Source organism: Giraffa tippelskirchi, chromosome 5 (genome assembly GCF_054371585.1).
Source record: "Giraffa tippelskirchi isolate mGirTip1 chromosome 5, T2T-mGirTip1v1.2.pri, whole genome shotgun sequence".
In the NCBI taxonomy this organism is placed as follows: Eukaryota; Metazoa; Chordata; class Mammalia; order Artiodactyla; family Giraffidae; genus Giraffa; species Giraffa tippelskirchi.
Genome location: NC_137279.1, coordinates 108,862,882 through 108,884,760, shown reverse-complemented (window position 1 = coordinate 108,884,760; position 21,879 = coordinate 108,862,882). Strand labels below are relative to the sequence as shown.

At 41.2% G+C, this 21,879-nt stretch overlaps 3 protein-coding genes across 11 annotated transcripts in view; 1 reads left to right on the top strand and 2 right to left on the bottom strand.

Annotated features, from left to right (window-relative positions):
* Positions 1 to 21,879, top strand: part of LOC145507281 (uncharacterized) — a 96,838-nt gene that overhangs the window by 63,009 nt on the left and 11,950 nt on the right. For 3 of the 7 annotated variants that reach the window (XR_014054737.1, XR_014054740.1, XR_014054738.1), the window contains 2 exons: positions 1,956 to 2,079; positions 2,180 to 2,496. The gene's annotated coding sequence lies outside the window, so the exon portion shown is untranslated. Of the gene's footprint in view, positions 1 to 1,955; positions 2,096 to 2,179; positions 2,497 to 16,858; positions 16,912 to 21,879 lie in introns of those variants that run through there. The other 4 variants (XR_014054741.1, XM_081493516.1, XM_081493517.1 and 1 more) reach the window with 2 other exon arrangements.
* BCL2L15 (BCL2 like 15) lies at positions 1,761 to 18,611 on the bottom strand. 3 transcript variants are annotated; one of them, XR_014054736.1, is made up of 6 exons: positions 18,507 to 18,611; positions 18,030 to 18,151; positions 14,566 to 14,790; positions 13,551 to 13,634; positions 5,177 to 5,323; positions 1,761 to 2,598 (listed from the first exon to the last, which is right to left on the bottom strand). XR_014054736.1 is itself a non-coding variant. In XM_081493512.1 (4 exons), the coding sequence occupies exons 1-4, from the start codon at positions 18,588 to 18,590 to the stop codon at positions 13,617 to 13,619; spliced, it is 492 nt and encodes a 163-aa protein (XP_081349638.1). In that variant the 5' UTR covers positions 18,591 to 18,611; the 3' UTR covers positions 11,694 to 13,616. The 3 variants fall into 3 exon arrangements, 2 of the variants coding, with proteins under 2 accessions (XP_081349638.1, XP_081349639.1); XM_081493512.1 differs by lacking the exons at positions 1,761 to 2,598; positions 5,177 to 5,323 and having other exon boundaries at positions 11,694 to 13,634; positions 18,464 to 18,611; XM_081493513.1 differs by lacking the exons at positions 1,761 to 2,598; positions 5,177 to 5,323 and having other exon boundaries at positions 11,694 to 13,634.
* Positions 18,464 to 21,879, bottom strand: part of AP4B1 (adaptor related protein complex 4 subunit beta 1) — an 18,484-nt gene continuing 15,068 nt past the window's right edge. The window contains exon 12 of the mRNA XM_081493494.1: positions 18,464 to 18,624. Coding sequence (XP_081349620.1) covers positions 18,610 to 18,624 — 15 coding nt within the window. The 3' untranslated portion in view covers positions 18,464 to 18,609. The remainder of the gene's footprint in view (positions 18,625 to 21,879) is intronic.

Genomic DNA, 21,879 nt, shown 5'->3' with positions numbered 1-21,879 from the left:
GGTACAAGCCTACCCAAGCGTGTCTCATTTGGTATGATAATGAACCAAAAATCAGCATAACATCTCTATTTGAGGACAGAAGATCAGTAAATAAGATGTTAACAAAATGAGTCTGAAATAATCGTGAAGAAAATTTGGAAATGTGCTGTTAGAACTTCCTCTATTTGCTATTAGCAATCCTTTCTGCTTTGCAACATTATTCAAACTTTCTTTAGGAAATGATTCTGAACACTATTCGGCTGCATCTACTTTATTGAGCCTTATAACAGGGAAGAAAAGGTCGCTGAGGTATCTTGCTTATAGGCAATGTGAAGTCAATGAAGAATTTCAATTTAGATCTACCTGATAAAATGAACCATATCTTCAACATTTGTTGAGAGCAGAATGTCAGGAGAGTGTGTAATTTCCTCGGTTCTGTCTCACCGCAACAAAGATTTCAAAGAGCGGACCAGTGTGACAGCTCTACAGCTCTGTTACATCTCAGAGTTTTATTTATTCCATAAATAAAGGATAGTACAGCCTCAAGGCCTCAATCCCTCTTGGCTTCCTCTTTTTATATGTTGTGTCTCCTCCTCCCTGAGCCTGCCCTATGCAAATTAGGGCTAGCCAGGAACGGGGCGTGTTTGTTTCACCTGAGGTTCTCAGTCCAGTCCATGGATTTTCTTTTTTTTTTTTTTTTTTTTTGGATTTTCTTTTGTTCTGTTTTCATGGGCTTTTTCCTTTCTTTGTCTTTTAGCCATCGCCATTTTGAACTCCTTTTTCCTATTCTAACTACGTAGCAAGAGTAATAGTTCTCAAATTATTCTCATCTAGTATTAAATTTAGAATTTCTTGCTGCTCTAGATAATGCAATTCAATTTGGCTTTTTATTTTTATTTTTTTATAAATTTATTTATTTTAGTTGGGGGCTAATTACTTTACAATATTGTAATAGTTTTTGCCATACATTGACATGAATCAGCCATGGGTTTACATGTGTTCCCCTTCCTGGACCCCCCACCCACCTCCCTCCCCATCCCATCCCTCTGGGTCATCCCATTGGCTTTTAAAATCAAAAATATGGGGAAACTTATTTTTTTATTGGTTGGACTAGGTCTTCGTTGCTACTTGCAGGCTTTCTCTCATAGCAGCAAGTGGGGTTTAGTCTTTGTTGTGGTACACAGGCTGCTCATGGCAGTGGCTTCTCTTCTCCCAGAGCCCAGGCGCTTCAGTAGTTGCAGCACTTGGACTCAGTAGTTGTAGCACACAGGCTTAATTGCTCCGTGGCATGAAGAATCTTCCCAGACCAGGGGTAGAACCCATGTCCTCTGCATTGACAGGCAGATTCTTATCCACTATACCACTAGGGAAGTCTGGGGAAATCTTAAAGACAAAATTTCAAGTTCACCATGACTAAAAACATGTGAAAGTATGCACATGGTTAAATGAAGACTAAAAGATGAAAAAAAGAATCAATTGATTAAGTGTTGGGATTAAGGATTTTTTTAAAATTATTATTATTATTAATTTATTTGTCTGCGGTGGGTCTTAGTTGTGGCATGTAGGATCTTTCAGTAGCGGCATGCAGACACTTACTTGGGGCATGTGGGATCTAGTTTCCTGACCAGGGATCAAACTCTGGTCCCCTGCATTGGGAGCGTGTGTCTTAGCCACTGGACCAGCAGGGAAGTCCCTAAGGATGGTTTTTAAAGCTCTTCTTTTAAAATTATCATACCACTTTTTAAATTAGAAAAAAAAAACCCGACAAAAATCCATTAATCTGTTCAAAAAATTTATTGAGTTTCCACTGAATGCTAAGTATTGGACTATGTTAAGGGCTGCACATACAATAGTGAACGAGCTAGAACATGATGAAAAATACTCTTAACCAGTTCATAAAGCATCTCAGAACTAAAGATATAGATTTAATTACTGATAAAAATTAAAATATTCCAAATGAATTTGCTTATTTGCAGAGTAGCAAAGAATAGCCCCTGAAGGAAAGTGATTTTCTGTATTTGGACAGCTGGGAGACCTACAGTTACATAAACTCTGTGACCTTAGAATGTCTTCACTTCCATCAAAACCAGAATTTTACTGGTAAAGTAACAAACAGGCAGGTCATAAAATAAAATTTACATCTACCTTCCCTGAGCCCATATTTCAGAATAATCCCTTTGTAACTTTATTTTCTTCTTAGGGAGGGATAAGATGGAGATAAGAAAGAAAATAAGAAAGTCAATAAGAAAGAAAAACTTGCTGAGATCCAACGTATGAGGATCTGAAAATAGCGTCTTAGCAGAACAGCAGATCTTCTTTAAAAGCAAGCGGCAATGCTCAGGATTCTGTTCCACTCTCAAACCAAAGATACAGAAATATCGTGAAATAACTAAACCTCAAAAACTCACTTAGCAAAAAGGCCATTTCCTGAGCAGACCACTCAAGCAAGCAAAAAAAAAACTGAAGGTGAAAACAAAGAACCTGTTTTATGTTTAATAAATCTAAGTTACCACTTAATTGTTCACACTTCTTTTTACAGATACTGGAGGACAATAGGAGCATAATTCTTTTTGATGACGATTCTGTTGACTCATTTGTATCTTGTGGGTAGATCAAGAGCTGGTGAGGGAAAACAGGTCATTCAGCAAAGATTAGCAAATACCTTAAAGAATTGAAGAGTTTTTACAATGAACCATTTAAACCAGTCCAGCATAAACCCTAAGTGAACACAACAGTTCCATGCAGTAAAAGAGTCATAAACACTTTATCAGAACCGTCAAAGGCAGGCTCAAGTGGAAAATAAAACTGTAGCGCCTGAAAAGGAGTCAGGAAGGAACATCTCACTGCTGCCTCACTTGCCGCTGGCGTTTGTTCAGAAGAAAGATGACAACAGGGAAGGGCGTCAATCACTCTGTCACCTGTTCCGACCAGAGGGGAATGTGCCAGTTTAAGGGGAAACATCAGTGTCATGGGGATTGGGAGTTAGAGGACAAAAAATCTTTAACCAACGAGAATATCAGCTGATCATTAGGACAAGATAAACTAGTCAACAAGAAAGACATTCCATTTTCTCAGAACATCCTTCTCTCTGAGGAGGCACATTTTACCTTGAAAAGCCACTTATTAGTCTCGGCTTTAATTTCACTACTCCTGCCTTCCCTTATATCCCAGGGCCATTGATCTTTGCGTATTATCTGTGAATCACTCAGTGCTTCATAAGCATCTTCTTGGTTACCAAAGTCTCCTGATCCTTTCTCTTCAATGTCTTTCAACTTCAACTTGTCTTCTCTGTTCCCATGTTTACCGCCATCCCCATTTCACATTTGGATTCCTGCAGTGATAAGCTCTTAGTCATCTTCCTATCTGTATCTTCCCAATCTAGTATCTCTTGGTAACTAAGGCTGGATAAAAGTTAAGACTCAGGATTTCCCTGGTGGTCCAGTGGCTGGGACTCCATGCTCCCAATGTGGGGGGTGGGGTGGGGGCAGGTTCAATTCCTAACAGGGAACTAGACCCCACATGCCATAACTAAGATCCCACACACCACAACGAAGATCAAAGATCTTGCATGTCCTAACTGGGACCCGGCACAGACAAATAAGTAAATTTTTTTAAAAGTTAAGACTTCTCTTTAATGCGGAACAACGGAAGTCCTTTCTGATAGCCGATGGGAACCAGTACAGCTTCCTCAGCTTGTCACCAAGCTCTTCCTCATCAAATATCCCCAACCAACCTATCCAACCACATCACCCTAAGACCTTGTTCATTCTATGGCCATATCTTTGGTTACTTCTCATCATTTCCCCTGATTTTTGCCAAGATGAAAATAAAGCCTAGTTAGTTACTCCTTGCTTCAAAGATCCTGCCCCTAACTCCATCTCACTATGAACTTTTCCAAATCTGAATCCCTTCAGTATAAGTCTTTATGTTCAGCTATGGAAGCTTAGTTTCTCCACATGTTCTTTGTCTCCCATAAGTTTATTTAAAAGAGGAACTTATTCAAAGGAAAACATATAAAATGCTTCTTATAGTTTTAAGCTTATCAAAGGCAATGATAGCGTCTTCTGTACATTTGTGTGACCCACAGGACTTCACATGGTTTTGAGCATACCTAAAATAGCTCTACTGTGATAACTAACTAATGTGGTCAGGCCTTGGTGAGACATCCACTCTGACTTGGTTACTCACTCCATCAGTTACTCTAGGTCTCTTGCCTGGCACAGTCTCTGCTTGTCTTTGCATGGGCACCTTCACTATGCCAGGAGCAGATGGGCTTTCCCTACGGGAGGACCAGGAACCTGGCAAACAGTACTTCCCTGAATGCTGCTGACGAAGCAGCAAGGCTAGTGTTATAAAAGAAATGGTGTTATTACTGAGGCAGAGTCCACCCCAAAGGGCTGCAATGGCCCAGAAGAAATGACCTTTATCTCCAGAATCAACTACTTCTCATTTTAGAAATGAACACTGCTGCTGAGTCGCTTCAGTCGTGTCTGACTCTGTACGACCCATAGACGGCAGCCCACGAGGCTCCCCCATCCCTGGGATTCTCCAGGCAAGAACACTGGAGTGGGTTGCCATTGCCTTCTCCAATGAACACTGAGGAGGCTTATAAAACACCTCTTTTTTCCACACCATCTCTAGCAATTATTATTTTGTAGATTTTTTTTTTTTGGTGATGGCCATTCTAACCAGTGTGTCATGATACCTCATTATAGTTTTGATTTGCATTTTTCTAATAATTAGTAATATTGTATAAAAGAGACAGCTAGTGGGAAGCTGCTGTAGAGTATAGAGATCTCAGCTTGGTGCTCTGTGATGACCTAGGGGGTGGGAGGGAGGTTCAAGAGGGAGGGGATAAATGTATGCTTATAGCTGAGTCTAGTTGTTATACAGCAGAAGCTAACACATCACTGTAAAGCAATTTACTCCAATAATAATAATCAAAACACCTCTAACACAGCTAATTTGCTTTGCTCATGTTTTCACATCATCCACAGCAGGAAAGTCCCCCACCCATCTTCCAATCGGCTTCTTGTCACTGCAGCATTCTGGGATCTCATCATATTTTTCAATCCACCAGTCATGAGCTTCACAGTCAACTTCCCATGTACTACACAAAGAATCACACTCTGCCTTTGGTTTAAGAAACAGTCAAGAGGCAAAGGTCAACTGATAATTTTCAATTGAAGCAATTTACCTTTTTTTTTTTTCAGTAGAGAGTTAGAGTTCTTAGTGAGGCTTGGCGTCTTGTTCAAAATATAATCAAACCTGAAGTCTCAGCTTTCATTTGATTGGTCATTCATTTTTCCTTCATTTGTCCATTTAATGAATATTTATGAAATCCCTATACATGCAAGAGAATGAGGAAGAGGGGAGCTTCAGAAGTGAACAACAAATTATCCTCATTCAAGGACCCTTTATTCTAGTAGGGAAGGTGCACGTGCATGCATGTTCAGTTGCTCAGCTGTGTCTGACTCTTTGTGACCCCGTGGACTGTAGCCTGCCAGGCTCCTCTGTCCATGGGATTTCCCAGGCAAGAATATTGGAGTGGGTTGCCATTTCCTCCTCCAGGAGGTCTTCCCAACCCAGGGATTAAACCCACATCTCCTGTGTCTCCTGCAGTGGCAGGTGGATTCTTTACCACTGAGCCACCTGGGCAAAGTGATAGGCAAGAAGTAGATTTATTAATATCCTTCAAAAAAAGATTGCAAGAAAATGAGGCATGAGAGGATGATCATTTCTAGGTCTTGGGTGAGCCTCTGGGATAGATACCAAGTGAGGGTCCTTTTCTGAGGCAGAAAAGAATTCAAGAGTGAGCCATAGTGAAGTGAAAGCAGAGATACACATTCTATAGACAGAATGTGGTCTGTCTCAGGAGGCAAGAGTGCCCTGAGGTATGAGGGTGGTTAGTTTTTATGGGTTGGGTAATTTCATAGGCCAGTGAGTGGCAAAATTATTCCAGCTACTTTGGGGAAGGGGTGGAGATTTCAAGGAATTGGGCTACCACCCAATTTTGGCCTTTTATGGTCAGTCATAAATGTCCTGGTGCCTGTGGTGTGTGTGACCTAACTAATGTATTACAATGAGTGAATAATAATGATCAAGGTCCACTGGAAGTCAAATCTTCTGCCATCTTGCGCCTAGTAGGTTCTAACCAGTTTTTGTTGTGTCCTCAATGGCTGTCAGTCTTTTAGTGGTTGTGCCCTGCCCTCTTTCCTCCTGTCTTAGGCACATGCCAGCAGAGGAAGCATGCAACCATTTGCAGAATGAAGGAACTGATGCCGCCAAAAGTCTTGGGTTTCTGTGCCCACTGAAGCTGAATAAAAAATACAGAGACAGTTTGGAGGAAATAGAAAGGTGGCATTAATCCTTAGACAACAGAGGGCAGACACAACAGGCTCATGCCCAAGAACTGTGTCCCCAACTTCCATGAGGAGTCTAAAGGCTTATATATGATGAGGGCTCCCCCTCGGGGTAGGTGATGAGGAACAAAGGTATAAAGATCTTGTATTCTTCCTCTTGCATTGTTTCAAAAATAGTCACAGGCTGGTGTCAGGTAGCCCAATAATTGTCCATTGTCTTTTGTGTATTGTGATCCTGGGCCTTCTTTCTATAATGCAAGGAGAAAAACTACTAGGGGCATTTTGCAGAGAGAGTGCTGTAAAGGTGAGCACCAGATATAGGATGTAATTAGCATAGAGTCAAAGGATAATAGGTACAAAAGGTAGTTAATGCAGAGTTAGAGGGCAGAAAAGCAAACTTAGTTACAGACTACATTAGGAACAAACTAGATTAGGAACAGTTATTTAAAGTAAACCTAGGAGTGATCAAGGGGCTTCCCAGGTGGCGCTAGTGGTAAATAACTCACCTGCCAATGCAGGAGACATAAGAGACACAGGTTTGATCCCTGGGTCAGGATGGTCCCCTAGAGGAGGGCATGGCAACCCACTCCAGTTTACTTGCCTGGAGAATCCCATGGACAGAGGAGCCTGGCAGGCCCCAGTCCACGGGGTTGCAAAGAGTTGGACATGACTAAAGTGATTTAGCACAGGAGTGATCAGGCCTGCTCACTGTTACCTTCTTTGTTCTCAGGAAAGAAAAGAAAAACTCATTCTTCTTTTTTCCTTTTCACTGCAACAGAATGATGGGTGAATTGCTCAGGAGAAGTTTTTTGAGCTTCTGCCTGACACTGTGTCAACTGCCTTACCACAGACTCTGACACACTCCTCACTACAATCTTGTGAGGTAGGGATTATCATCCAAGCCATTGTACAAATAAAAACATGGAGCCTTTGAGAAGCTGAGCAACCTTCCCACTCAGAGCTGTGGGTGGGGAGGGTACAACCCAAGTTTACTTGACCTCAAAGTCTCAGGAGCCGAGGGGAACTTACTTAATGTGTCACGGCCGCACTTCTTTAGAACAGAAAAGGAGGATGAAGGTCCAACTGAACGGAGGGAATGGGCAGGAACAGATCAGCAGAGTCAGCCCAGGGGTACATCCAAAGTGAAAGTATTAGTTGCTTAGTCATGTCCAACTCTTTGCGACCCCATGGACTGTAGCCCTCCAGGCTCCTCTGTCCACAGAATTCTCCAGATAAGAATAATGGAGTGGATAGCCATTTCCTCCTCCAGGGGATCTTCGCAGGGATCCCAACCTAGGGATCAAACCCAGGTCTCCTGCCTTGCAGGCAGATTCTTTACCATCTGAGCCACCAGGGAAGCCCCATCCAAGAACCAACCAAAGCCCGAGCTCTGGATATAGTAGTGTGTCTGTGTGATCTTGAACTGAGTCACTGGAAATGAGGGGGTGAGGGATATGAGGAGAAAGGGGCATCCAGGCCAAGAAAATGGTGTTAATAAATGTTAATCTTGAAAATGAAAGCAACTTAGGTAAATTGGTGGGACTGAAACAAGGAGGGTAATGAGGCTAGGAAAGCAAGAAATAAGGTTAGAAAGGCAGATAAGGGGCCTGATCATGAACGACCTTGTGTGGCTTCTAAAGGGGTTTGCATTTTCTCCTGTTACAAACAACAGAGACCCACTCTCCAGTTTTAAACCTCTGAGCAACATGATTAGTTTTGCATGTTTGTAATATTACTCTGAAATGAGTTTGGAGTAATTCAAACTTAAAGGCAGGTCTGGGAGACTATTTCAATAATCCCTGTGATGGAGGCCTTAACTGTTGACTTCTTGGTAGAGAGAGGAAAGGAATGGCTTTACCTAGAAATGGGTTTGAAGAGGGAAAAAAAGTGGTCCTATTTTAAACACAATGAGTTTGATGTGATCATGGGATATCTAAATTGCCACCCACATACACATTTGAGAGGTCCACATCTAGGGTCTCATTACAGATGGTCTTAAACTATAGTTATTTTTGTGATCTAGGTTAAAGTTTAACTGTTTTCCTCACTTCAGAACTTTTCAGTGCCTCCACTATGGTATATCCCGTATGCAGAGGGAGGATATAAGATGCAGTGTTTACCACACTTAATCGAACAAGAGTATTTCCCCCAGCTTATTAACATGTCTCAGGACAATGGGGTTATCTGCTATTCTAGAAGTTTTCAACTATATTAAGATTAAAAAACAATGAAGAGTTTTTTGAACTGGCTCAAAAGAAATTAGAAAGCAGACCAAAAAAAGGAGCTTGAATAATCAGCGAGGTGGACAGAATGAGCTTTGCCTGGCTCATGTTCTTAATAAGTGGTAAGAATGGGGCGATCTGCCTAGTGTTAAGGACCCTGTGAAATATACTATCAAAATGAAACAGATGTAAAGGTTGCTTAAAAAGCCAACTATGTCCAAAAAAGGTAAGCACACAAATAACTATAATTTAAGACCATTTGTGATAAGACCATAGATGTGGTGCAAACAAAATTATGAGAAGACAGTCAGGGTCAGAGCCAGAAAAAAAAAAATTGTTATGAGAAGGTAAAGATCACTTCTTACTTGAATTATCGAGATAGCCTTTATCAAATTATTTATTTATTTGGCTGCCCCAGGTTTTAGTTGTTGCACTTGGGATCTTCGATCTTTGTCAAAACATGTGGGATCTTCAGGTGCAGCATGCAAGCATGTGGGATCTAGTTCCCTGACCAGAGATTGAACCCAGGCCCCCTGCTTTGGGAGTGTGGAGTCTTAGCCACTGGACCACCGGGGAAATCCCTTATCTGTATAGTCTTCACAGAGGAAGTAACATTTGAATTGGGTCTTGAAGATGTCTGTAGAGCCTGAGAGAAAGCAATAGAAAACAGAGAAGAGTAAGCATAGGGTGGCTTAATGATGGCTCAGTTTGACTGGAGCATGGGTTATGTAGAAAAGAGTCTTGATCCATAACACTAGAAAAGGCAGCTGGTGCCAGACCCCGAGGGAACTTGAATATCAGGCTGAAAAGTCAGGCTTTATTTGATGGGAAACGGGAAAACACTGATTTAAAAAAAAAAAAAAAAAAACACTTTATTGAGATAGTACTGACATACAATAAACTACACATTTCAAAGTGTAGATTTGATAAGCTTTGGTATGTGCACACACTCATGAAACCATCACCAAGGTAGTGAATACATCCAATTACCTTCTACTGAAAGATTTCAAAAGAATGGTAATCAAAGCAATGCTTTGGGAAAATGATTCTTGGTTTTTAAACAGTAAGTGCTCCCTTCTGATACATTTTTAAAGGAATTTTTATTTTATTTTTTAATTATTTGTTTTTGGTGTGCTGGGTCTTCGTTGCTGCACGGGCTTTCTCTAGTTGCAGCAAGTGAGGACTACTCCCTAGTTGTGGTACACAAGCTTCTCACCGCAGTGGCTTCTCTTGCTGTGGAGCACATGCTCTAGAATGTGGGCTCAGTAGTTGTGGCACGTGGGCTTGGTTGCCCTGCAGAGTGTGGAGTCTTCCTGGACCAGAGATGGAACCCATGTCTTCTGCACTGGCAGGCAGATTCTTAACCAGTCGACCACCAGGGAAGTCCTGATACATTTTATTAAAGTCTCAAAATCTTGTTCAGTGGCATGTAAAATTTCAAAATGAATTATATCATATCCAAAAAGGGACCAAAAAAAAAAAAAATCACAGCTCTGGCCAACTTGGTGGTGATATATGGGACAGACTGGAATGGGTCAAGCTTGCAACAGGATGATCAATTGAAAGCATACCTAGGAGGTTTTATCAGTAGTCCCAGCAGGTGGTAATAAATTCTTGTAGGAAGAATCAGGACAAAATGGAAGGAATAGTGAGAAAGACCAACAGGGGGCATAGAACCAGAGAGAGGGAGAAGGGAAAAATGACTGAGGCTTTGAGTTAGTTGGATGGCAATCTGGGAATGTGTGGGGATAAGAAAGGTCAATAGAAATAGTTAAGAGTTTGTGGGTATGGATTTAGGAAGAAGGAAAATAAGTCAGATTTAGGAATCACATTGAGGTGAAATGTAAAATAAGACTGGTTTGCCTTTGTGGGAGGCAGAATTAATGAAGAGAAAAAACTCAAGCTGGAAATTTATGAATTTCAAACCACAGGGTCTCTGAATTGTTCAAGCCAGGCTTAACATATTCCAGGCATTAGGCTAAACCCTTCATAAAGTGTAGTATCATTTATCCCTCACAATAATCCTATTGTGGGAACACAGGCACAAAGGAGTTGGATTACTTGCCCAATGTCACATGATTTGTCTGTGGTGAAATCAAGTTGTTAAAATCAGACAATCTAAATGCATTCATGATCTCAGGGCTACAGTGTCTCTTTCACACAGCCCAAATCACTTCAGCTCTCCTAGGACAGAGGGTGGCCTAGCAACAAACACAACACCCAGGCCAGAGCTGCCTTATCTATTTGCCTAGCACCATATCCTCTGTCTCAAGGTATTACAGAACAGGGGAACTCCTTGGTGGTCCTGTGGTTAGGACTCTGCGCTTTCACTGCTGTTGTCTGGTTGGGGAACTAAGGTCCTACAAGCTGTGTGGCATGGCCCCCCAAGAAGACACTACAGTATACTTGGAGCTAGATTCACATTCTGATGTTTTGTGGGCAACATAGGACAGAAAAGGGAGCTGGCATGGCTAAGAGGGGGAAGAATAAAAAGAGGGCACTGCTGACCTCTAATACTTATCATTCAATTTATTTTTTTTCCAGTTTTATTGAGATATAACATGGTGTAAATTTAAGGCATACAATGCAATGATTTGATATATATGTTTGTAAAATGATCACCATAATAAAATTAGTTAACAAACCTATCACCTCACATAGCTACAATTTGTGTGTGTGTTGAGAATTTTAAAAATCTACTCCATTAGCAACTTTCAAATATATATTATAGTATTGTTAACCATGCGCTTCCCTGGTGGCTCAGCAGTAAAGAATCCATCTGCAATGCAGGAAACATGAGTTCCATCTCTGGGTCAGGAAGATCCCCTGGAGGAGAAAATGGCAACCTATTCTGGTATTCTTGCCTGGGAAACCCTATGGACAGAGAAGCCTACAGCCCATGTGGTTGCAAAAGAGTTGGACACGACTGGTGACTAAACAAGATTGTTAACTATAGCCAACATGCTATACGTTTCATCCCCAGAACTTTTCATCTCATAGGAAGTTTGTACTCTTTGACCACCTTCACCTATTTTCTCTACCCCAATCCCTAATCCCTGCCCTTGGCAACCACCAATCTGCTTCCTGTTGCTATATCATTCAATTTAGATAGCACTTGCTGAGAATTAGATCAAATGCGCAGAGAGAATTTTATTTCATGAACAGAACAGTGTTAGTCAAAGTGAAAATAATGATTTCACCTAAGAGGTCAAATACCACAAAACTCACCATGTTGGGTTTACAGTAATGTAAGGGACAAAGGAATACATCAAGCGTCTGAAGGTGGTAGCAAGAAAAGCTAATTTCTACTAAAGAGAAACATGAAATCTCATTTCTGGATTACCAACCTAATTTATTGAAGAATAGAGGAAATAGCATAACTTGAAAAAGTCAAAATATATTAGCAGCACTATATCTTTATGTCTCTATATCTGGTGGAGCCAGATAGCTGGCTGGTTGAAGGGAGGGGATGTGGTTAGCTTTGTTAAACTTAAGCCAAAGCCATTAACGCTTCACTTAAGCAAAAAAATTGATACCGTAGTGCTTTTCTTCTTGATGTTTAGGTATGTCATCTAGTTTCTGGAGCTTAGAGATGAAGGAGTCTCTACTTGATGACTGTCTATTAATCCATGAGATTATTAAGAGCTGTTATGTGATACACAGACCATAGAAACCATATGTTTTACTTCCAATCACTTCCAATTGCTTGTGGCAGGACCAAGGAAATACACACCTCTATTGAATACTCAGGAGTCCTGGAGTTCACTGATTTGCCAAAGGTTTTAGAGAAAGTGTGGACTATGCAAGAACTAACGAACACTCAAACTAAATTCTGGACAAAAGAGTCATCCTATCTATGGTTTCTTTTGGAATTATCAAGATTGAAACAGAGTTTAAATTACTTAAGGAAAAATGGTCATGGAGCTCTAGAGCAGAGGTCTGAAAACTTAAAGGGCCAGAGAGTAGATATTTTAGGTTTTACAGGACAGGCTATATGGTGTCTGCCATAACTCAACTCTGCGGTTGCAATACTAAAACAGCCATAGGTAATATGTAAACAAGTGAGTATAGTTGCATTCCAATAAAACTTTCTTTAAAAAAAAAAAAAACTATGGGCTGATTTGGTCTGTGGGCTGTAATTCCCCAACCCATGCTCAAATGTGATGGTTCTCAAAATGTGTATGCACATCAGGATCACCAGTGGGACCAATTAAAAAGGTAGGATCCTAGGCCCCAGCCTACTCCTATCGAAACAGAATCTCTAAGGATGCAGCCTGGAAATCAGCAATGTATAAGGTCCACAAGTGGTAAGTGAACTGCACTTTGAGAAACACTGTGGCATGTACATAGCTAGCTTCATCTAAGCTAGGATGGCCCTACAGTCCCAGAAGGGGGCCAGCACGTCCTGTATTCGGTAGCAATAGAAATGCAGTGACTGCTCTATTGCTCTTTGCCCTTTCTAATAGAAAAGCAGAAGAACAGACTGCTATTTTCTTGCTTCCAGCCTTGACAATACATAAAATAATTTGGCTCCAGTGAAATTAACATGAGATTTAGGTTGTGAATTTAAAAGAAAATCCTCAACTTAAAATAACAAGATTTTCTAAACCAAAGATCTCCCTGAAATGCTTTAGACTGCAAAATTAGTAGACAAGATGCCTTATCAGAGGATGGCGCTAAATCTGATGGAATGTTCACTGTGGGCTCCCTTTTCCCCACACTATCTCCAGCAACCTGCCCTGTTGCCTGGAACTCCACTTCTAAAGTCATTACTTTGAGTATGGAGGTCTTTGTTGCACTGAAAATCTCATTAAAACTCCATGAGGGGAAGCCCCCTCATGTAAAAACAGAAAGTATAAAAATCTCTGTAGACCTCTGGGAGATGCTCCTAACTTTAACAATCAGTAGAAAAGAGATTATTCAGCTAAATTCAACGCTGTCCAAGAGAAAGAGGGTTTTGATTTGGTTGTTTCTCTATTTTAATCACCAGAGATCAATCATCTGATCAGTCAAAGAAGTCTTGTTCAGGCTGGGAAACAGCTCCATCTCTTCTTCAGCCTTCCAGATTTTCCTAGGAAAGACAATGAATAGCCTACAGTCAAAGGGATGGTCTTCAGGAACTCCCTAAAGAAACCAGAAAGACCTGCAGACACCTCAAGGGAAGGCAGCTCCTACTAAGGCTTTTGCTCATCTTGGAAATGAAGACGCATGCTCCACAGAGCAAATGCTCTAAGGCATAGGCTTAGAACGCTGCCTATCATTACCACTACAGCAGATGTCCTTGTTCTTGGTTAGAAAATAGTAAGATGATTCTGAACTTCCTCGACACACACCCAAAAGATGTTAGGGGAGGAAGACCCAAAAGATGTTAGGGGAAGAAGACCCAAAAACTTACCAAGGGGTAGAGCAAAGTCAGACTGACGTTACAACCTCACCATAAATATAATCATAGATGATTATATGAAGGAAGTAGAAATTAGTTTGACAAAGTTAGCAGTCAATATTTTAGGCAACCTGCCTCTGGGGTCCAGGGCTTCCCTGGTAGCTCAGCGGTAAAGAATCTGCCTGCAATGCAGGAGACAATGCAAGAGATGCAGCTTCTATTTCTGAGTCAGGAAAATCCTTTGGAGAAGGGCATGGCAACCCACTTCAGCATTCTTGTCTGGAGAATCCCATGGACAGAGAAGCCTGGTAGGCTACAGTCCATAGGGTCGAAAAGAGTTGGCCATGACTGAAGTGACTTACCATGCATGCATGCATGCACGCACACTCTGGGGTCCAGAACCTGCTGGCTGAGCTTCTGACTGCTCCCCTTTTCCATGGCAAAAAAACCCCCAAATAATCCTGTCATTTTCAGCAAAGTTGGAATGACTGTTTTCCTGCATGGTTTCCAACTGACAGAAAGAACCATGAACTGGAGTCTCAGGTATTAATATAAATATATATATTAATATAAAAACGGTGCCAATGTCAAGCAAAGCTAGGGGTCCCAAAATACTTACCCATCCTCCCTGGCCCTGGATGTATTCTCGGATGGCAGTGTTGCCATTGATCATATTCGTCATGGGCCTCGCCACCTGTCTTGCCACCTCAGGAGCCATGCGGACCACATGTTCAAGAAGTTTCACTGACACTGCCAGAAAGGCTCTCTCGTAAGCCATGCTGGAATCCTGGGCACACCAGGCATTGCTGAGAGATTTTACTGTGTTATGGAGTACAGTTCCTGCCTGGGGAAAGACAGAGGATCTATCAGTGGAGTATCACTAAAAAAGTACAGGAGGCTGCAGTTGCAGGAATCCAGTAAAGCAAGTGTTTCTCAAAGAATGACAAAGACACACTGGTTGTATCTAAGGTAATCTTTTTTTTTTCTTTGATCATATTTTTAATTAAGTAAATTTATTTTGAGATAATATTTTTTCAAACTTTTTATTTTGTACTTGGGTATAGCCAGTTAACAATGCTGTGAGTTTCAGATGAACAGCGAAGGGACTCAACCATATATATACATGTATCCATTCTTCCCCCAACTCCCCTCCCATCCATAAGGTAATCTTAAGGAGTAAATGAATAAACTTTTCTTATTTTAATATTTTTTAATTTATTGCAATGGGCATTAGAAAAAAAAAAACATAAGTAGCCCATCAAACCCACAATTTGCTCAGGATGAACAAAATGATTAAAGAAAAAAAAAGATTTGAAAGAAAAATCCTATGTAAATGATAGCAGAGCTGGTCAAATACTGAATGTTTGGCTTAAATGTTAAGTCTGGGAAACTCTAAAGTAAAAAATAGGTTAAGCTTTTCCTCTTCCTTTATCCTTCCGCAAAAGTTTGATCCAAAAGCCATTACTTGAGGCCAGTGAAAGTTGCTCAGTCGTGTCCAACTCTTTGCAATCCCATGGACTATACAGTCCATGGAATTCTCCAGGTCAGAATACTGGAGTGGGTAGCCTTTCCCTTCTCCAGGGGCTCTTCCCAACCCAAGGATCAAATCTAGGTCTCCCACATTGCAGGTGGATTCTTTACCAGCTGAGCCACAAGGGAAGCCCCAGATGGGGCCCAGAAAGATTTTTGTGGTGTGGCATAGAAGGCCCATGGTAGTCAGAGTAGGGTGTCAGAACCCAGAGAAGCTGAGAAGGGCATCCACAGTGAGAATGCCTATATCCTGGTTTCCAAATTTCATTCTCTGTAAGAAGAAATCAGACTTCCCTGGAAAATGCTTAATTTCAGGTTGGGGCTTGGAAAATACAAGATCTTCTGCAAAAGAAATTAAAGTAGTACTCAGAGAATAATAGGGACATGCCAAAACCACAGTCCAGATTGAAAGGACTCCTACTGGTAGAATCTAGGGCAATTTGGGCATACAAATAAATAATGATAGCAACAGATTATAACCCATTGAACAAAATAGGAATTCATGAATCCACATTGAAATAAAAAATAAGGTCAAAATGTGAAAAGGCAGTCAACTTTATGGTGACGGAGAGAAACCAGACATTTGGTGGCAAGCACGCTGTGGTGTATACAGAAATGGAATTATGTGGTACACATGAAACTTGGGCTTCCCTGAGGGCTCACAGAGTAAAGAATCTGCCTGCAATGCCTGAGACCTGGGTTTGATCCCTGGATGGGGAAGATACCCTGGAGAAGGGAATGGCAGTCCACTCCAGTATTCTTGCCTGGAGGATCCCTATGGACAGAGGAGCCTGGCGGGCTACAGTCCATGAGGTCACAAAGGGTTGGACATGACTGAGCATCTAAGCACACACACAATTTCCTTATCTGCTTAAATGGATATTAAGTCAGAAAATTGAGGACAGATCAGTAGTCCCCAACTTTTTTGGCACCAGGGGCCAGTTTCGTGGAAGACTATTTTTCCACAGACTAGGGGTGGGGGGATGGTTTCAAGATGACTTAAGCACATTACATTTATTGTGTACTTTATTTCTATTATCATTACATCAGCTCCACCTCAGGTCATCAAGGATTAGATCTTACAGGTTGGGGTCACCTGGCCTATAGGTTCTACAATCTAAGTTGTGTGATTACAGCAAGTGGACAAAATTGGGTTAGATGTTTGCTCTCACAGTGTTATACATACATGGGGAAAGGCTGCACTACAATTGTTTCTATGATGCCTCATAGAGTAGTGTAAGGATTAAATGAGATAATAAGTGTAAAACATTTAGAATATTGTCTGACACATGGTAAGTAATGAGCTAATACTAGCTGTCATTATTGATATTAATCAGCAACCTCTCCTAAAACATGGTCTATGGTATTTATATCCAATACAGAATCCAAGAATCAGGACTCTGATGAAAAGCCAGATACACCTAAGTGGGCTGCTGTAAGTACTTACTCCCCATTGCATCAGACTTGTCAAATGCCTATCCTTCCTGTATATAATTTTATTGCTGGATCTTGAGGGGAAAAAAGATGCCCACTACCAACAAAATAAAGGCTTCCCTTGTAACTGAGCTGGTAAAAAATCTGCCTGCAATGAGGGAGACCTGGGTTCAATCCCTGGGTTGGGAAGATCCCCTTGGAGAAGGGAAAAGCTACCCATTCCCGTATTCTGACCTGGAGAATTCCATGGACTGTATAGTCCGTGGGGTCGCAAAGAGTCGGGACACGACTGAGTGACTTTCACTTTCACCAGCAAAATATTTTAAAAGGTGCTAAAAGAATAGAATGTTTTACCAAGAATAAAGTGATATATATATAGATAGATAGAGAGAGAGAGAGAGAGAGTATATATATAGAGAGAGTATATATATATATGTGCTGCTGCTGTTGCTGCTAAGTCGCTTTAGTCGTGTCCGACTCTGTGCGACCCCATAGACGGTAGCCCACCAGGCTCCGCCGTCCCTGGGATTCTCCAGGCAAGAACACTGGAGTGGGTTGCCATTTCCTTCTCCAATTCCTGAAAGTGAAAAGTGAAAGTGAAGTCGCTCAGTTGTGTCCGACTCTTAGCAACCCCATGGACTGCAGCCTACCAGGCTCCTCTGTCCACGGGACTTTCCAGGCAAGAATACTGGAGTGGGTTGCCATTGCCTTCTCCAATATATACATATATATACACACACACACACACACACACACATATATATATACACACATATATACATATATATACACATATATACATATATATATGTGTATACACACACACACACACACACACACACACTCTCTATGCCATAAAGCACAGCTCTGATGAAAACCAATCAGAAACATTCAGAAGGCTGATAAGCCTGAGCTTTTCACCTCAATACCATCTTGTCTTTGATTAACTGCTAAATACTTGGAATTGAAGAATTCCTGCTGTATCTCCTTGGATGCAATAAGCCCCCAAATCTTTCATAGAACATTTGTAGTCACAGTTGTATAGGCATAGTAAGAGAATGGTGTCTGAAATAGAAGAAACAAAAAGCCAACAATAGAAAGAAGTAGTGGAAACTTGACCTGTCCCCGAATGGTTTCTGCGATGACATTTTTGGCAGAAGCTTCCAATTCTCCATTGAATTTGTCACCCAGCACCCGAAGGCGACCCGCAATGATGGCCACATCAAAAGAGGAAACCTCCCCTAAAACAGATGGGGCACAGTCACATTTATCACAATGCCTGAAGCGATGGCAAGCCCCAGGGACCTGGGCATTGAAGAAAGTTCTCTAGACTTTTAAACAATCCAGTCCTCATCCTCCCAAGAAAATCTTTAATATAGTGTCAACACCAATAGACAAAAAATTCTCCCTTCACTGAGAATCTTTCCCTGCTACAAGGATTCCAGATATTGCTGAAAACTTAGTTTGCCTTTTGAGACTTCAGAGGAAATAAGTAAGCAGATTCAGATTCTCTTACTGACCTGCAATTACCACCTCAGGCCCAGAAGCCTTACCTGAATCTGGTTCATCTGCACATTGTAGGGTCCGGTTACCAACCTGCCAAGCGGGTCCTAAGAAGTCGGCGAGGAGAGAGTCCACTATGCATTCTGTTTGCTCCTCAAAAGTTCGGGGGCTCTTCATTTTAGTTGTATGTTTGCAGTCAAGTTTTGCTTTCCTACAGAACAAGCAATTCAGTTCAACAGGAAGTCAGAAACCCTGGTAAACCAGATGTGTCCTCATGTAGTTACTTAATGGGACATGGAGTCCTGGAGTCTTTCCTTCCACCTGTCTCCAAAACAGCTGCTCAGAAAGGGGGAGACCGTTCTGCAGTGCTCACCCACACACAGCTGGGGAGGCTTGTTGAAGACTTTCAGTTCCCTATCTGAGAGCCACACCCGAGCCAGGGTTAATGGATAACTTATACTAGTGAGAAAGCCAATCTAGAACTGAAATAGAGACAAGGAAGAGCTTCTTGGGTAATATCACTAAGAAACTTCCTGTTGGGTTCTGGGTATGGTGTAATTTAAAGACAGAAGTTTTTGAAGTTATATTACACAAACATTCAACTCCTGACTATGGCATTCATTTGCCACAATGGCACATTGATTATTTACTGAGTACCTGTGTGTAAGGAACTGCACATACTTGGCATATAAATAATCTAGAAAAATGACACAGATACAGTTCCTATCCTCATGGGGCTCACACTTGGACATAAATGACAGATATTAAATAACTAATCACACAATTTCTTGTGCTTATTGAGATACAGTGTGTTATTATAGTGTGTAATAAGGAAACAAACCAAAATAAAGAAGGCTTCCTTTAAGTAGTAACATCTAGGCAGAGTTCTGAAGGACAAGTAAGGACTCATTAGGCAAACAGTAGGAGTAAAACCATTCCAGATGGAGGGAACAGGACATATAAAAGCTGAGGAGATGAATAAAAATTTGGGCATTTGAGGAATTGTAAATGGGAATAATACAAAGTATTTCACAGGGAAATAATGAGGATTAAATAAGATAATGTTATGTGGAAGGACCAAGCAGTATCTGAAATGTGTGTGTGTGTGTGTTAGTCGCTTAGTCACATCCAACTTTTTGTGACCCTATGGACTATAGTCATCCAGGCCCTCTGTCCATGGGATTCTCCAGGCAAGAATACTGGAGTGGGTTGCCATTCCCTTCTCCAGGGGATATCCTTGACCCAGGGAAACCTGGGTCTCCTGCTTTGCAGGTAATTACTGTCTGAGCCATCTGGGAAACCCATCTGAAATATAGCAAGAGTTAAATGTCTTCCTTTTAGCCCAAGGTCTAATCACCAGGATGAAAGGAATCTGGGATCTACTCTCTAATAGAATTAACTGGGGTCTTCCAACAGGGCTGGACTCCATCAGTGTTTTACAGGGTCTCAGGACTGGACGCTTATTTTTAATGGTTGCCTTATTAATGGAGCTACACGTAGATTCTGGGTGTGTGTCTCAGAAGCAGCACTCAAACCTATCAACTTTTCCAGAATATTCTGACCTGGTGAACTAGTAGGGCGACATTCAAGCATAAACAGTAAGTTAATTGTTCAAAGTGGAATTTCTAGCTTGCAAAATAGTCAAAGCCAATCTTCGGCATTCTATTCCATTCTAAAAAAAAAAGATCATACGTTCCTTTGGGCCTAGGAATAGGAATTATTTAGCTAAAGGGTCATTTTATTTGTCATTATCGCTAAGGCTAAAAACATCAGTGTCTAAGTAGCTTTCAGATCTCTAATGTCAGAAGATTCTGTAGAGATAATTCTAGGCCAACATCCTTTCACACTAGAGCTAGCCACTGACAAGTTAAGGATTCCAACAAATACATTTATGACATACTCCCAAAATAATACACAAAAACAAACAAAAAAAAACCCTGTCAGATACAATCCAGCTGGTATTAAATAGCCTCCCAAAGGTAAGTGGCATCAGTAAGTGGTAGAACAGAAATTTAAAACCAAGTATGTCTTACTATCAATAGTAAACCTTTCCCCATAATAAAAAACCACCTTCCTCATTTCACTACTGGTATGCTTATGGGCAAATGCCATCTTGGGAATGTAATCTTTGTATAATCTTATCTATCCTTTGCATTATTTTGTACAGTTAATGTTGTAAGGCTACAGAACCAGAGTATCTTTCATGAGCAATGTGGGGTAAAATTTCCTCCTTTGTTTACTTCTCTCTGGGCCTTCAATGGAATACACTCTCAACCATCCCTTCCCCTCCCTGCCCCCAGCCCACATACTCTTCACTCGTGTAGTTCAAATATTGTACTCTTAATTATTACTGAAAAATGAGGCCAGAATTTTTTCACTTTCACTTGCTTCTCTTGCTGCTCTGGTCATAATTTATATCTTTTTCCCAAAGCCTCATCTCATTATATCATTGGCTCAAAATCCAGGATCTTGTCATCTGCACCAGGCCTGCATGTGAACAAGGATCCTGGGGTACAGCTCCTCTCAACATGATGATCTGTAACTAAGAAAAAAAGTCCATTGTCTCCTCACCCCCAAACACTCAATCTATGAAAAAGTGATAGAATAATTGTAACAGAACTCCAATTCAAAAAGGAGGAGGGAATGGAGGCATCTAACAGTTGCTGGTCCATAGCTGTAAAATGATCATCAGGAACTATGTAAATGATTGCTTCTGTAATGTTCCAAAGCACCACAGTCATTGGTGGGCCCTCATTATATGTGTTACCAACTAAGACATTAGAAGTCCATTTTTCTAAAAGCACAGTATCAAATACCTTCACACATTTTAAAGATAAGCATCTGCTTATATCATCCAACCAATATATCTGCAGAGACTAGAGAGTGCCCCTAGGGAGGAGGAATATTAAATAATTAACTTCATTTTATGAAAGTAAAAGTGTTAGTCTCTCATTCATGTCCAATTCTTTGGGACCCCATGGACTACAGCTCACTAGGCTCCTCTGTTCATGGAATTCTCCAAGCAAGAATACTGGAGTGGGTTGCCATTCCCTTCTTTAGGGGAGTCTTCCTGACCCAGGGGTTGAACCCAGGTCTCCTGCACAGCAGGCGGATTCTTTACCATCTGAGCCACCAGGGAAGCTTTAGTCATTTTGCTTGTAATTGAGTAAAACCAGGCGATAGTTAAGAGAAATCAGTTCTTCATTGAGATGATTTTAAAATTGTTGCTGCTGTTGTTCAGTCACTCAGTCATGTCTGACTCTTTGCAACCCCATGGACTGCAGCATGCCAGGCTTCCCTGTCTATCACCAACTCCCAGAGCTTGCTCAAACTCATGTCCATCGAGTCAGTGATGCCATCCAACCATCTCATCCTCTGTTGTCCCCTTCTCCTCCCGCCTTCAATCTTTCCCAGCATCAGGGTCTTTTCCAATGAGTCAGCTCTTCCCATCAGATGACCAAAGTAT